The sequence below is a fragment of the Cupressus sempervirens genome, chromosome 1, assembly GCF_028749045.1.
Source record: "Cupressus sempervirens isolate cs-2001-9-10 chromosome 1, ASM2874904v1, whole genome shotgun sequence".
Taxonomy (NCBI): Eukaryota; Viridiplantae; Streptophyta; class Pinopsida; order Cupressales; family Cupressaceae; genus Cupressus; species Cupressus sempervirens.
The window spans coordinates 245193014-245208999 of record NC_143118.1 but is presented as its reverse complement, the minus strand read 5'-3'; the positions used below and the strand labels follow the sequence as shown (position 1 = coordinate 245208999).

Here is a 15986-nt window from a genome sequence, read left to right as displayed (position 1 = left end):
ACAAGGCGAACCCTCAAGATCTCCTTAAATCACAACATTTCTATTACCTTGTTCATTTTCACCAAAGTACCTACACTCAAAGGATGTATGCCCTTCTTTGTTACATTTGAAACAATTACCACGAAAACTACCTCTAGAATAAGAATTACCTCTTCCTCAATAAGAACTAGTACCTCCTTGGTAAGAATTACCACCTTTCCACACGGTCTTGCCCTTATCCTCACTTTTCCACTCAGATTTTCCCTTATCTTGAGAAAAATTGTCAGATCTACCATTTTCTCCATAAAATCTACCTCTGCCTCTTTGGAATCTACCACCTCTACCTTTCTATCTTTTTTCGTGCTTCTTTGTCAAGATCTCCTCAGCTTTCAAGGCATGTGGATATGCTTCTTCCAAACTATCCAATTTTACAAAACTCATCTCATCTTGAATTCCAGATCTCAATCCATTCAAGTACCTTGTAACTTTCTCAACCTCATCATCAACATGTCCAAATCTGATGTCCAATCTCTAGAATTCCTCAGTATACTCCTTCACAATCATGTCTTTTTGTCTCAAATTTTGCATCTTCCTCAACAAGCTAACTTGGTGATCAGCAAGAAGGAGCTTCTTCTTCACTTTGTTCACCATTTCCAACCAGGTCCTGATCTTCTCCTTTCCTCTCCTTTATCTACCAATTTGCAAATGCTCCCACTGTAGTGAGGCATGACCTTTCAATCTAGTGACTGAAATTTTCACCTCTCTATTATCAAGAGTGCCTTCAAACTCAAAGAACTTCTCCATGTCAGAGATCCAATCCAACACAACAATAGTGTCTGATTTTCCATCATAAGGAACAACTTCCATAAAGGCTTTGAATGTACCCTAGACAATACTCTCAACAATCTTTCCTCATCTTGATCTTCTTTAGGTTTTGGATTAGGGTTTGGTGCCATTGCTTCATCATCACTCACATCATCTAGATGCACTCCTCTCCTCTACTCTATCTCCAAAGCATCTAATCTAACTGTAATTTGTCTCAACACATCCATAATAGCAGTGTCAACATTTCCTCGACCTCAAACCATCTTGACAAACAATTTTTTGCAAAATTGTAACCCTCTGCAAGTCATAGGTCAAATCCGTAGATCTGCCACCCTACAACCAAATCCAACTTAGGGTTCTACACGATCCAATCTCGTCAAGGACAAACCTCAAGCTATGATACCACCTGATGTAAGGAGAGATTGAAAAGCCAAGGCCAAAGGTATGCCTAACTATTTAATCACTTTACTGAATAAACACAATAGAAGCAACACGAGGAACACCACCAATAAGAGAAGGAACAACAAATACTTTATTGATTCATCAAATTATTTGCATACATGCTTGGCTATGAGGCCTTCTGGGTTATGGTCAACAAATTTACAAAATTCTAGACTTAAAATGTTCACAAGTCCTTAATTCAGACTTCTAGTTCTTTAACTTCACTCTCCCATCCAGATTCTCTCTGTGATACCTAACCTAAACACTCCTATTTATACTTGTCAAACAACTTACATAAGATTCTAGATTATTACATAATAGAAGACCAACCTTAAAACGGTCTGCACACATCCCAAGACAAGATCCTAACATTAAATTTGCAATCCAAATTAAACACACAAGTTGTATCACACTAGGAACCAATCACAGAAAAACTCGGTCAAAGAAGGAACCAAGCATCAAAAAAATCAAGTTCACTCAGCACATGAAGGAACATTCAGCCAACACTATACAACTTGACACATACATGAACACTCAGCCAACACTAGACAAATCGACAACAACTAGAACTCGGCAACCACTAGAACTTGACAATGACTGCAACTCAGCAAAACAGGTAGAATGAACAAAGATTAGCAAGATAGCAAGGTAACCCAAGATGTCCTACATTAGCTTTTGGCCTCATTAGGCTTGATTGCCACTACTACTTTGCTCTTCTTCATCCACGTTTTGGCGAAGTCCTTCTCATATTGTTCTTTGTTCACAACCTTGCTCTTCCTTTTACCAACAAGGGGTTTTTTGCTTGGTCTTCTACTACTTCTGCAATCTATTGCTAGATGACCAATCTTGTGACACTTCTAGCACATCATTGTGGTACTTTCCATGGTCCAAAAATTGTTCCTTTGGTTCATCCTCAACTTGTAGTGAGTTTTTGGATGACCATCATTCCCACAGGTCATGCAGACTAGTGTGGGGAACCTATCCCTCCTAGTGGGATTCGTTGCTTTTGGAGATGATTGATTAGATCTTTCTTTTGATCTACAGTCCTTAACTCTATGCTCATACTTATTGAAATAGAAGTAATGTCCATCTATTCTCTTCTCATTGAAATGAGATATGCATTGTTGTTCTGTATGACCATATAAATGACAATTATTACAGTGTCATCCAAGGTGCACAACTTAACATGTGTTATCTTCTTAAACCAACACATGCTAGAAGTATGCCCTTTCTTACCATAGTAGTACAGGTGGGTTTACAAATTTTCTTCTCTTTTGGTGATGTGCTTCCTGACCTTCTATAGTCTACATTCTCTCCTACTGAGGTTTCACCTTTTTTAGTCTGGTTGTCACCTACATAACCAAGATCAATGGTACACTAATTTTTTCTCTGGGATCTCAGTTGTTCATCTATTTTCTCTGAGCTCTCTTTGAACTTTCTCAACTTCTCATTCCTTTCATTTGTACTCCTTAACTCTTTAGTCAGCTTGAGTACTTGTTTAGTCAGCTACATGAACTTCTCTATGTGAGGATGGCTATTCTCCTCTCATTTCTACACTAGTTATGCATCCTTTCTTCTTGTTGTTGCTTCAACTTCAGCTTCATCTTTGGCTGAGATGGCACTCTCATTCTGCTTGAGATTTTCTCACTTCTCCTGTTAACTCTTCTTTCTCTCTTCTCATCTAAACAATGGTTTCTTTCAACTTATCATTGTCAACCATTAGAATAGATATGGCTTCTTCAAACTCTTCAAATCCATTGTGATCTTCCATTTTTTCTATGACCTCTTGACTCTCGCTTATCCTTTTCATTAGTTTATTCCTTTTGGTCAAGGAATTCTTTAGTTTTCCTGCAAACCTTCGATGATGTCGAGTGCTTCATTGAGCCTCTTCTATAATCTGCAGGCTTCCATCAAATCTTCCCTCAAGCTATCAGGCTTGTCACTGTTATGGTCTGAGATTTGATACTAATTGTTGGTCCCAACAGATGATAAGAAGGGGGGTGAATCATTACAAACTTTTCTACCGATTAATTGTGCTAACACAAAGTATATTCCTAACACCAGTTTTCTTAATAGTAATGCAATAACAAAACTTGTTAAACAAAAACATGCAAACTCACACACCAATGCATATATGAAATGACACAGTGATTTTGTATGTGGAAACTCTTGATAACAGGACGAAGATCATGGTGGGAGTAATATACCCACTAGCCCTTATAAAGCATGTAAAGGGTTTCCCAGTTAAGAGCTATAACTGTTCCTTCTAGTAACACATCTTGTTAGGAATGTATATAACCCATTGGGTTACAATATCCTGTAAAAGCTACCTAGTTAGAGGATTTACAAATCTCTTTCTGAGAGATTCCTTGTTTGAGGATTTACAAAAGTTTACTATTGAAGTTTTCCCTATTGAGAGCTACAAATCGATGCAATGGTGAGAGAAATCTAAATGAAAGTGATCTAATGATAGCACTATCTTGCCTTGTAGATCTCCATTGTGTATCCTTGGAGATGCATTGATCCTCTTCCTTTCTTCTCTTATCCCGTGAGCCCTTCAGTTTCACATCTGTCACATTGTTCAGAATTACCTATTTGCTGTTACACTATCCTCTACAACTGTATTCTTCACTCACTTGTACTTTGAACAAAAATGCCAATAATCTCTTGGTTGCATCAACACTCTGATTCTCACTTCAGTAATGAAGTTTGAGTGCCTTTATGCACTCTGCAATGTCTAGGTGCATTTACCCAAAACAAAATCCCACTCGAATTCAAATTTGAAATTCATGTCTAAGTTGTTCACAAAAAACCCGTGACCCCTACTCCTAGCGTCTAGACTAGTAGCCTTGTTAGTCCATCTGTGATCCTATGTGTAATATCCCTTACTAACTTTGATTCCAATTTTATGATTTTGGAACTTATTAAAAACTTTACACAAAGGGATATCTTGCAGATTGCTTCTAATATGCTTAACTTCAATTGGTAACAATAACTATGCTTGCAAAATTCTTCAAAAACATCTAAACATTATATTAGAATGAAAATGCAAATGTCTGATGACAATTTTTGAGTGATGGTCAAGAATTTTGGCTTACAAAGGAATGTTCTTTAGAAGCTCTCTCATACCAAGTTGACCTCCATTAAATCTGCCATAATTATACCACTGTGAAAGTTTGACTATCTCTCACCCAAACAGTTGGAACCCTTCAAAGGATCTTTCACCACCTCAATTATGCTTATCAGTAGGAGTTATCATTCCCAATGACCAATGATGTAACTTTGTACAAACCCTTGGCTCTACAAACAAACATATCAAACCAATTGTCAAGAACTAAATGGTCAAAATCTTAATTGTCCCCCTATTTATACTTTTTCTCCAAGAGGAGGTAGATCCTTCAAGAAGCTTCTAGGAACATGAGGAGGTGGATCTTTCAAGAATCTTCTAGAGACATGAGGAGGCGGGTCCTTCAAGAAGCTTCTAGAAAGATAGGGTGAAGCTTCTAGGAACATGAGGTGATGGATCCTTCAAGAAGCTTCTAGAGACATGAGGAGGTGGATGATTCTAGAGACATTTTATTTTGTTGCTTTATAACACTAATTAAATATAAGGTTATCTTAATATTCAATAATTGATAACCTTACAAATAATTAATTGATTTCTCCCTTGTTTCTCTTCTTAGCCTTCAGAGAATGAAAGGCTAAGGACAATACTAAGTGGCTAAAAAGAATGTGTAGCCTTTTTCCTTTCTTGCTTCTGCCACTTTGACCTTTACTCCTATCATGTCAACTCTGATTGGCCTTGTGTCTTATCACATCCATGGTGACTCACCTCACAAATGATATGTGATCAACTGACCTTCATGCTTTTCTGTCAGTGGTGGCTCAAACTATGTTACCATTTGCATGTGTACCGGTTCATTCTTCTATTGGTGGTAGTGCTACCTTGTAACATCTTCATCTTCCTTGACCAATTGTCAATCAATGGAAAAACCAATTTGCAAACTTCATACCAATGGGACTTGTAAGTCCAACATAAAAACCATCTTGAAGAACACTTAAAAAGGGGTTATGATGAAAAATTTACTTAGGCTGGTACTTGTGGGAGATATCTTTGGGAATTTCACTGCATTTTTCTAGTTCAATTTTGCTAATTGTTGTTCAAGTTTCAAGAGTTCTTGATAACATTTATAGTGATGACAACACCATTCAAGCTACCATGGTATTCACATTTTTTCTCATTCCTCCAAAATTAAGAAATTATTTTGGGTATTGTCTCAAAGGTTTTCTTATGGATAAACAATTAGATTCCAATACTAGTTCTAGAATTCACTTTGGATTTCAATACTAGTTCTAGAAGCAGCTTTGGATTCTAATGCTAGCTCTAGAAGTCACTTAGAATTATGGTACTAGTTCTAGAACTTGAGGTGGAGTCTGACATCAAGAATAGAACATTGATCTAAAAGAAAGCAAGACCAAGTATGAAGGAGGTAAGCTTAAAGTGCATTTTTAGAACTCAATGAGAAATTTGGAACATTTTTTGAGATGTTTTGGGTTCAGCAAGTAGTTCAAGAACCTTTGTAGAAACCTAGCACTCAAAATGGAATAAAGGTAAAAGTGAAAAGTGCAGGCCCAAAGTAAAGAAGGATTGATTTAGGAAAGTGTTAGTGGAACCTGACTAGAACTTTTGAACTTCCTATAGAGTATTTTGAGTCTTCTGAAAGGCTCCAAATTCAGTTGCATTCTCTGATATGACATAAAGAGAAGGTTTCTCAAGCCACAAAGGAAGATTAAAGCCCCAATGATGGAGAAAAGTTGTGGCTTTTCACAGTTCACTTAAAAATTGTATATAGTATTTTGAGAATTTTGATAATATTTGGTTGTCAAAAGTAATAAATATAATCCAAACTATTCATTTTGAATTTCAATGGGTTTTGATGACCCTTGAGATCTCATGAAAATTGTATAAATTGATTTTTCAAATGGAACGAATACTACTTTTTGGATTGTATACTTCTTTGTCAATGTGCTTTTGTTTTTTAAATAGGTTTTCAGTACCATAGCTTATACACTACGAATTGCACTCTAAACCTATAATTCAGGTTATTGGTATCAAAGAATGTTCACTGCTACATGTCCCATCACATGCAGTCAACTTACCAAAGGTTTCGGCTTACATACCTTTGAGAAACACATGGTCACAAATGGAAAGACAACAAATTGATGGATTGGAAGAGCCATTCAAAACCTTGATGGTAGAAGCATTAAACAAAAAAGTGAGGAAAAACACACCCCATTCAAAGTGCAAGTAAATTTTATTATTCCAACATTTCAAGCAAAAATTGATGTGGATGTTGTTGATGATTGGTTATCCAAGCTAGAAAGTTATTGTTCTATAAAACATTTCTCAAATTCAGAAAAACTTATCTTTGCCCACCTCGAATATGAGAATCATGTTAAGCTAGCCAATTGACATCCAAGGAATCCCAAGATGGCCAAGAATTTGATATAGCTCTTGATGAAAAAATTGCATGGGGAGAATTCGTGGAGCACATAAAAGGGGGGTACTTTCTTGAGGATAACTACCAACAAAAATATATAGAAAGACAAATGCTCCAACTAAAGAAAGACCAATGAGTTCAGGAATATACCAGCACATTTCATGTACTCTCGGAAAAACATGAGACTAAAGACTTAGAGAAACATCAAATTTTGAGATATATATTAGTGCAATTATAGGTATATTCAAACCAAGATGGTTTTTCTGAATATAGAAGCATTATCTATTTCTTTCAACTATGCTTCAATAATTGAGGAGATATTCAAGCCGAAAGGAATAATGAATAATTTTATGAGTCAAAAGGTGAAAGTAGTAAACTAATAGAGAAACAAACAACCAAAGATTCATTTTCTAGTTCACCAACAAAAAAGGTATGAAACGTATGTAGTGTGGAGTTCATAAAAGTTCCTCTCATAACACTAGAGATTACAGAGCTATAAAAAAAATAATGATGGAGACACATGGAGAAGATGTTGAGCCTAATACAATAGATTCTTGCAAACAAAAAGATAGTGAACTTGTCATTGAGGCTGAACCATATGCCACAGCTGCCACTTCTAAAATATTAACCTATGAGGATGAGGAGAGATTATTCCATTCACAGAGGGTTGGAGGAAATTGCTTTGCACTTTATTGTTCATATCGATAATCAAAACCATTTAATTACTACTAAGACGTGAGTGTATTGAAATTGAAAATAAAACACCCAAAACCCTACTATGTGGGATGGGTAAGAAAATAGAGAGATATTCAATTGAAAAAGAAATGTTGTCTTCCATATTCCATCAAGCCACTTAAAGATGAGATAATTTGTGACATGGATCCTTAAGTGTTTGTGATGTTTTTCTAGGGAAGCCATACATTTATCGATACATAGTATATATGAACCTAGGCCATGTAGTGTGGCAATCAAACTTGGCAAACAAAAGTACCAAATACCAAAGGTAAGTCCTATACATTGCATATTAGTGCAAAGAAATGTAGAAGATTGATTTCCCAATCTGGAACACTTGTATTATTGATGATTCATCTTGAGGAAGAAAAAACAATTGTGCATAACTCACATGCCACAATGACCACCACAAGAAAACAACACAACTCAATGGATCAAATTTTGATAAAATAACATTATGTACTTGAATTACCAACTAGGCTACCATTACACTACAAAGTTAACATTCTATTGATTTAATACTAGGAACACCATTGCCTAATGAGTGAGTTTATAGAATGATCATCTAGATTCTATGAATGTATCATTCCAAACATCAACACAGATGGGATGAAAGTCTTGCATGTGCTCAATATATCTACCACAAGGCAATTCAAATTTATATAGGCCACAACCCATTTGAAGTCTATCTTGGTTACCAATAATTGGCTCCCATGAATGTTGCTATCCCTATCATTCAACCTGATTTTGTACCATGGGTGGATAAGGAGAAAGATAAAGCAATATTATTGATAGAGTTCATCACCTACAACAACAAGCTCATAAAATCTTGGAACAGACCAATAATAAGTATAAGGAGAGGCATAATGAACATCAGACTCCTTGTCCTTTTCAAATTGAGGATATAGTGTGGTTGTACATTCAAAAGGAGATATTGCATGGGCCTAATAGAAGGCTTTCTCCTTTGCATTGTGGTCGATATAAGATCATCAAACATGGAAGTGAAAATGCATGTGATTCAACTTGCTCCCATTTTTTGGGTATTCATCTAGGCTTCAAAGTAGAATTGGCTAAGGCCTTATTCCCCTCCATTACTAGAGTTGTAGATGTTACTAAGCACATTAGTAATACAAAATTGAATCTAAAAGTTGTTGCTCCACAAGAAAGTGATCAGATCATGATTGCTACTATAAAGAACAACTTTAATAAGCAAAAAATGCATCTTTATTGAGTGGTTCCAACTTGTCAATTTGTTCACTATGGTAAGTGGCTTACAAGAGAACAGATTCACCTTCATTTTCCTTATTTGTTGTTTGGCGCAAATGCAGTGGAAATTGTTGCCTCTCAAGGGGGCGGCGATCAAATTCTGACACTAGTTCAAGAAGTTGATTCAAATTTTGAGAGGTCACATTGGATTCTAACACTAGTTCTAGACTTAGTTACAGGATGCATACACTACCCATGTTCATTTGGTACGAATGCTCACCATTTGGATGTGTCTAGGATGCACATCTTGCAATATGATAGACAATAACATTTTTTATCATTAATTTTGTAATTGTAATGATTTTCACTATTCGAATTGTGAGCCTAGACATACATGATATGGATTATTTGTATATTTTTGAACTATGAATTGGCTTTTAATATTATCTTTTGCATGTGGCATTGATCAATGACGTAGTATCATACTATCAAATGATTTAGTTTAACAAATATATATAATTTAATTTTTTGGTATATAATATATACACATACATAGCCCAACACATCTAAATTCCCCCCAAAAAATTTCCATGCATCCATACATCAAGTTGTTGTACCCACATCCAAACCAGTAAATAAGGTTCTAGAAGTTGCTTCATATTTTGATACTAATATCAGAGCTAGAGTCGCAGTACAACATCAAGAATGGAACATTGATCTGAAGGAAAGCAAGATCAAGGAAGGAGGTAAGTTTAAAATGCATTATTGGAACTTAATGAAAAATTTTGAACTTTTTCTAGTCTAACAAGTAGTTAGAGAACCTTTGTCACTATTGGATGCTCAAGAGTCAAAATGAAACTAAGGTAAAAGTGAAAAGCATAAGGCCAAAGTAAAGAGAGATTGATTCCAAAATGTGCTAGCGAACCCTGATTGAAACTTTTGGACTTATAAGGCATTTAGGGTCCACAAAGTAGTTACAAAACTAGTTGCATTCTCTGACATGCCATTAAGAGAAGGCCTCCTAAGCCACAAAGGAGATTAATAGCCCCAATATTGGAAACAAGTTACAGATTTTTAGAGTTGGCATAAAATTGTATATAGCATTTTAATGACTTTGATAATTTTTGGTATTTATATTGTAATAAATATTATCCAAATTGTTCATTTTGAATTCCAATAGGTTTTGATGACCCTTGGGTTCTCATGAAAATTGCATTACTTATTTTCACATGGAATGAAACTGTTTTTTGATTGCATACTTCTTTGTCAAATTTCATTGCTCTCGAGAAAGGTTCTCAATCCTTTGCGAGGTATTTTTCTGTGTTTGAAAGCTCCAAAAATCATGTTTTGGAGGCATTTAAGGGTTGAGAACAAATCTGGAACAATTTAGAGAGTAAAAGAAGTGAATAGAAATTTCTTGTGGATCACCTATGTGTTTTCTTGCATTTAATTGCTGGAGCGGACTTCTAAGTTACATTTTCTGAGTATTTAGGGCTGGGGTTGGTGGTTTGTGGATTGTGATATAACTGAAATATCATGACAGGTCTGAATTAATCTTTTTATGAGTGTTAATTAATGAATTTGAAGACATTTCAGACCTTTAGCAGAAAGAAGACATTTTTTAAGGTACTTGTGCTTATTCTATTTGCTAAGTGCATACTTGATTGTAATTTGTAATATCTAAATTAAATGTCAAAACATCCTGATTTGTGAACAGAAGGTAGTAAGGTTCTTGCAATTCAGTCTTACATGAAGTTAATGTTGCCTGTATCTGCTCAGATCAGTATTGAAAATAATTTTTTCATGGATCAGCAAGTTAATATACTTTGTTAGTAAATGTATGCACATTATTTTATAAAATAACTCTAAGGTAAAAGTACAAAAAATGGGTTAATAGCAAACAGGCCAGCACCTTAAATTTGTAATATTCATAATTTTGAATGTAAATATATATTAATAAAATTGAATGTACTGAGCTAAAGTCTTAAACTAATTAATTTTGATTAGCAATTTTAAATGTCTTTCTTCTTTTCTTTGATATATTGCATCGTTTAGGATCAAGGAACCCAAAAATGACATATGAAATCAGACATCATTATTACAAAATCCAGGCTTGATGAGCAGTTGAACCAAAAATATTTCTAAGTACTATCCGATTAGCTTCATTTTACTAATAGTATCAGCAACCCTATTATATAGGGCTATCTAGACTCTATATGTTCATAAGAAGGCTGAAGGAAAAATGCAGAGATTGATGCAAAGCCCCAACCACAAATTTCCATTTTTATGATGTACATTCAATGTTGGAACCTTTTCAACCACCTTCCCCTCAATCAAGCTAGGAACCTTCACTGCTAGCTTTCATCACATCATTGTCATCGCAACATTGTAACATGACACACTTACAATTTCATGATGTACATTCAATATTTAAACCTTGTCACCCACCTTTGCTTCCATCAAGCTAGGAATCTTGACTTCTACCTCAACTTTCATCATATCATCATCATAAATTCTTCTAGGAGAGTAAATTTTAGGCTTAGGGCAATTTCTTCAACAACATGCTGGGGTAGGAGCTGTTACCACTTCAAGAAAATGTTCCAAACAATTAAAATGGACTTCAAACTGGTAGTAGGAAGTTGGTGGATGTAATGAGGCCAAATCCATTCACTGAGGCTAGTGGCTGGATGTGCACTAGACAGACATGTGGGGAAAGGTAAAGTGAGTCTTGATGTATTTAATGGGTATCTACCTTAATACCTTGTGATAAAGGCTTTAAAACCTAATTCTTGACAACAAAAAATAGAGTCCATTTGAAGAGGGTGGACAAGATTTTCTTATCTACTTGTTTTATTCACATTGCAGTCAGCATCCAAACCAAGGACCATGGGGACTTATTAAAGGAAATCTACCAGCTCTGGTGATCAACCACATCTGAGGCATTCTGTTTAGCTGATGACATAAATCATGCTCTTAAGTGATTATCGCATGGAATATATGTTACTTAGACATTCATACTGTCTACACAATTGTGGAAAGATGGATTCATCTATTAGTGCTTTCCTATCCCTGTGAACTGATCTATAATCAAATTATGTCTGACATTTATGTTTAGTCATCTAAATATTGACAATATGGTTTCCCAATGGTAGAATAGAAGAAGAGAATTCTAATAATTTGACTTAGAATATAGATTATTTCAGAATGTGATGAAAATTTTGGTAGCTAAAAAACTGGTTATAGCCCATACCATATTCATCTATAGGTGCATCATAGTCATAGCTCGTTGTGATAAAAGGCCCTCCTGCTGTTCGGCCAAAATTTGTGCCACCATGGTACTGCAAAGAAAAATAACTGATTTATTTTTACATATTCAAAGGTTGCACACAAGAATAAGAAGAATAATAGACATAGAATAAAAATCAGTTTTCTAGGAGGTAATACTACCATATAGTAATTTACAAAGGCTCCTCCTTCCTGGAAAAAGTTAGCAACTGCAAAGGCCAGATCTTCAATTGGTCTTCGAACAGTAGCACCCCCATATTCGGTAAACCTTCAGAGAACAGTGGGAAACTTTTCAATTCACGGTGAATTTTAAATAGCATCCAACATGTTTAGTTGCAAAAAATCTGAAATTCCAATTTATGTAACATTCAAAGTTCAAAATATCATAAGAACATAAGAACATCAAGGATTCAGAAGTTATTTCTGTACCAGCCACTCCAGGCCTCTGTCCAGAATGCAGGCTTGTAGGGTTTGTTAGGTACAAATTTGTCACAGTAGAAACCATTGCAAGTGTTAATCTGTTTGGGATATAGCCCAGGAAAAATGTCAAAAAGAGTGAAAATTCTAACAAAACCAAATACATGCATATCCCTGAAAAACCTGCAATTTATTATGTTTTCCTGCATCCTTTTCAATTATATTCATGGTTACAAAAAACATTTTCTTCTTTGCAAGTATGCATTGCTAAGTGTTTATGTTTAAATTGCATTTATCTGGACACCATGCAAAGGTAATTTCAGGCCAAAAAGATGATGCACTTGACAATTAGCTCAGTGTGGGTTGTGAGTTTTCATATTACATTCAAATATCCTAGATGCTATGCAGAATCTAAATATCACATAAAGTGGTTTGGTGTAAATTATAAAAGATATTTTGTGAAGGGATAAGTTAATTCCTGGTCAGGCATTAGAAATTTATCAGCACATTTAGTTTCCATTCTTCAAAAAATGTGGTCATTAATAATAAAACTCACAATAGGATCTGGCGCATCCTCTTGTTTGCACATAATCCAGGGCACGCCTGTATCCAATGCTATAGCCATTTGTGCAGCCCAATTCATATAGGCAGTTCCAGGGGGGCCATAAACTGTCTGCGTGCCCTTATATTCATTCTCTATCTGTGAAGAAAAAGATTTAGCATTTTGCTGGAGTCAATTAGCAAGTCCAAACAGATTTATAAAAACTTTAAAATGTGACCATTCTGTGCCAGTTTAAAGATACAGATGCAGGGCCACATGGCGCAAGAGAAGAAGATTGTGTCTTATACCTGGGCCAGAATAATAGGTCCGCCTTGTGGTTCAAAGAGCCCTTCACTTTTCATTAGGTCTACAATTTTCGCGCTAAAGTTTTGCATCGCTTTCTACAACACTCAAAAATGCAAACATGAAAATTGCAACACATCAAGGATATAAGGTATTTGCAATTATGTAAAATTTCATTTAGTTATGAACTATAAGTAAACCTATAATGCATATCAACCTTGAAAGGCTCATTATCTGTCCTAAAACTGATGCCAGGGACAAACTTTAACCAAACTGGAAAGCCCCTGCACATAGATAATAAAAGCAGTGACATCTAATGTCAGTTACAAAAGATAGGATTCAAGACAAGACGAATTCATAAATAATCCCAATCATTAACAGGCAAATTTACCCAAAATTCCATTCGGCACAAACATAAGGACCAATTCGCAGGCTAACATATAGTCCTTCTTGCTTCACAAGCTTTACAAACTTCACTAGATCAAATCTTCCCTCGAAATTGTACTGCAAAACCAATATGTATGCAGAATTAACATTACATATCCTTTATGAATCTTCAAAGTGAGACAAATGAAATTTCAGTATATTAAGAAAATGCCATAATACCTTTGACCAGTTAGTGGAAATTTATTGCAAGTCATTAACTATAAAGAAAACAGGAATTATAGATGCACTGTTGGTGTTTAATGAGTCCATTATGCTATCAAATTGATGCTTAGATTTGCCTAGCGTAAGTGCAGGTTAGCATAAGCTATTTTTCCAATAAATGTTAGAGAAGTAGCACAGACAAATGTCCCAAATTGTCATGCATATTGTGGGATTCAAAAAGTGGATGTAATGAATGATAAGATAGGTGGAAGAAACCCGTTGTGGAATATGCCAAAAGAGAAAATAGCTTGTATATTTGTCCATACCATACACTTAAGATAAAAGTGATAACTATCCTTGCCAAAACAATCCATCAGAAACTGAACAAGCCCGACAAATTGGGTATCGTGCAAATAATAATTGTGAGAAAAAAGACCATACATTGCCTGGGGATGGTTCGTGCCCACTCCAGAATACATAAGTCTGTATAACATCCAATCCTCCCTTTCTAGCATTTTTTATCAGCCTTGGCCACATCTGCAACAATAATGCCATGCAATACCAAGATTAAAGTCAAAATAAAAGATCCAATACTTAAAACAATGTCACAACTTTAAAAAGCACCAACCCAGCTTTTATGAGTCCATTTGATTTGTAATCATAGATAGATGGTAATTATCTTCCACCCTTTCTCATTTTCAATTCCCTGTCAGGGTGGCCATTGCACGGCAAAGTATTCTCTTCCCCTTTCTCTTGTTAAATATGATCATTGTGCTAACTATTGGCTTAGCAATTGCATTCGAAGGTGGTATCATGTCAATAGGTTCAAAGGTGGTATCATGTTAACGGGGTGGTATAGTGCCAATGGGGAACATAGGTGTTATAATGTCAATAGGTTCATAGGTGGTATAATGGGTTTATGCACTTTGATCTCTTAGTAAAATTGAAAAGTTTTTAAATGTCTACGAGGAATCAAAGTTTGTCGAGTGTAAGACTCTACATCATAACCTATGAAGTCTGGGATGAGGTCCAGATCCAGCCCTAGACGAATTGGATGGAACGGGTGCCCCTCATTTCTCATATCTTAGTCGAAGAAGCTCATCATAAACAAATAAAACAATTTTCCAAGTCAAAAAAAATCATTAATAAAAAGGTGGTATTACTGGTAAATCTACCTCAGGAGTACTCCTTGGGTAGTGAATTTCTCCAGAGACCAGAATCCTGCGCTGCCCATTGATAACCAGAGCCTTGTGATCGTAGGTGACTTTGCAGTCCACAAAATGTGGAAGTGCAAAGGCGCTCAGTAGCAGAAGCAACTGCCACCAGGCGCCTTCCATTTGTTTTGACTATCCTCTGTAACTGAACCACAATTCAGGCAAATATCTGGCTGCTGAAATAATCTGCAAAATCAAAATAAGAGCCCATTGAGAAGCTGTGCTGGGCTAACAAACTGGCCTTTAATAAGGAAGTTTAAATCCCAAAAATTAAACGGTGTCAATCAATAGATGCTAAATAAATACACATTTGCCGGTACAATGCTCGGATGGCCTGGCGAAGGATTCGGAAATATAAAGTGTTATGTTTTTCGCCAACTGAAATGGCCCTACACATATAACCACGTTTGTGTTGAGTTGGCGGTGATCATGTAAACCATCAATCCATATGTATCTTCATTTAAAACTAGAGAAAACGCCGGTTGTTACAGCAAGCTCCAGGAAGGATTCTTATGCTGCTGGGATTGTTTACGGTTACGTGTATTTTTAGTTCCTTTTCGAAATCATCAGAGACCGTTCTTAACAAGTGAGTTTGTTAATTACAACCAATACAAATGGTCAGTGGCTAACTACCGGACTAAATCTTATATATATATATATATATATATATATATAAAACAAAAAGGTGTGGTAAATAAAATAACTTATAAATTATTTTTAAGTGGTCAAAATTAATTTATTTAGAGATTTCTGTCGGCATAGACGCTTCCATAAAAATGAGGAGAAATTTATCATTTTTAAGATAATAAATAAATAGTTTTTATTTAAAAAATAAAAAAATAAAAAAATAAAAAAATTTATTACAATTTAATTGACCAATACACTTTGATCCTTACAAAATTCTAAATGTTCTTTACATTATACTGTAATTATATAATTATATATATGTACTTA

At 35.3% G+C, this 15986-nt stretch overlaps 1 protein-coding gene across 1 annotated transcript in view; it reads right to left on the bottom strand.

Moving 5' to 3' along the window:
• The window catches only part of LOC149577076 (beta-galactosidase 5-like), a 31329-nt gene extending 16066 nt beyond the window's left edge, over positions 1 to 15263 (bottom strand). Inside the window, exons 1-9 of the mRNA XM_089821961.1 lie at positions 14994 to 15263; positions 14260 to 14355; positions 13622 to 13734; positions 13448 to 13514; positions 13236 to 13328; positions 12943 to 13086; positions 12399 to 12487; positions 12132 to 12237; positions 11935 to 12022 (exon numbers count right to left, since the gene is read on the bottom strand). Coding sequence (XP_089678087.1) covers positions 11935 to 12022; positions 12132 to 12237; positions 12399 to 12487; positions 12943 to 13086; positions 13236 to 13328; positions 13448 to 13514; positions 13622 to 13734; positions 14260 to 14355; positions 14994 to 15155 — 958 coding nt within the window. The 5' untranslated portion in view covers positions 15156 to 15263. The remainder of the gene's footprint in view (positions 1 to 11934; positions 12023 to 12131; positions 12238 to 12398; positions 12488 to 12942; positions 13087 to 13235; positions 13329 to 13447; positions 13515 to 13621; positions 13735 to 14259; positions 14356 to 14993) is intronic.
• Between the last annotated feature and the right edge of the window lie 723 nt (positions 15264 to 15986).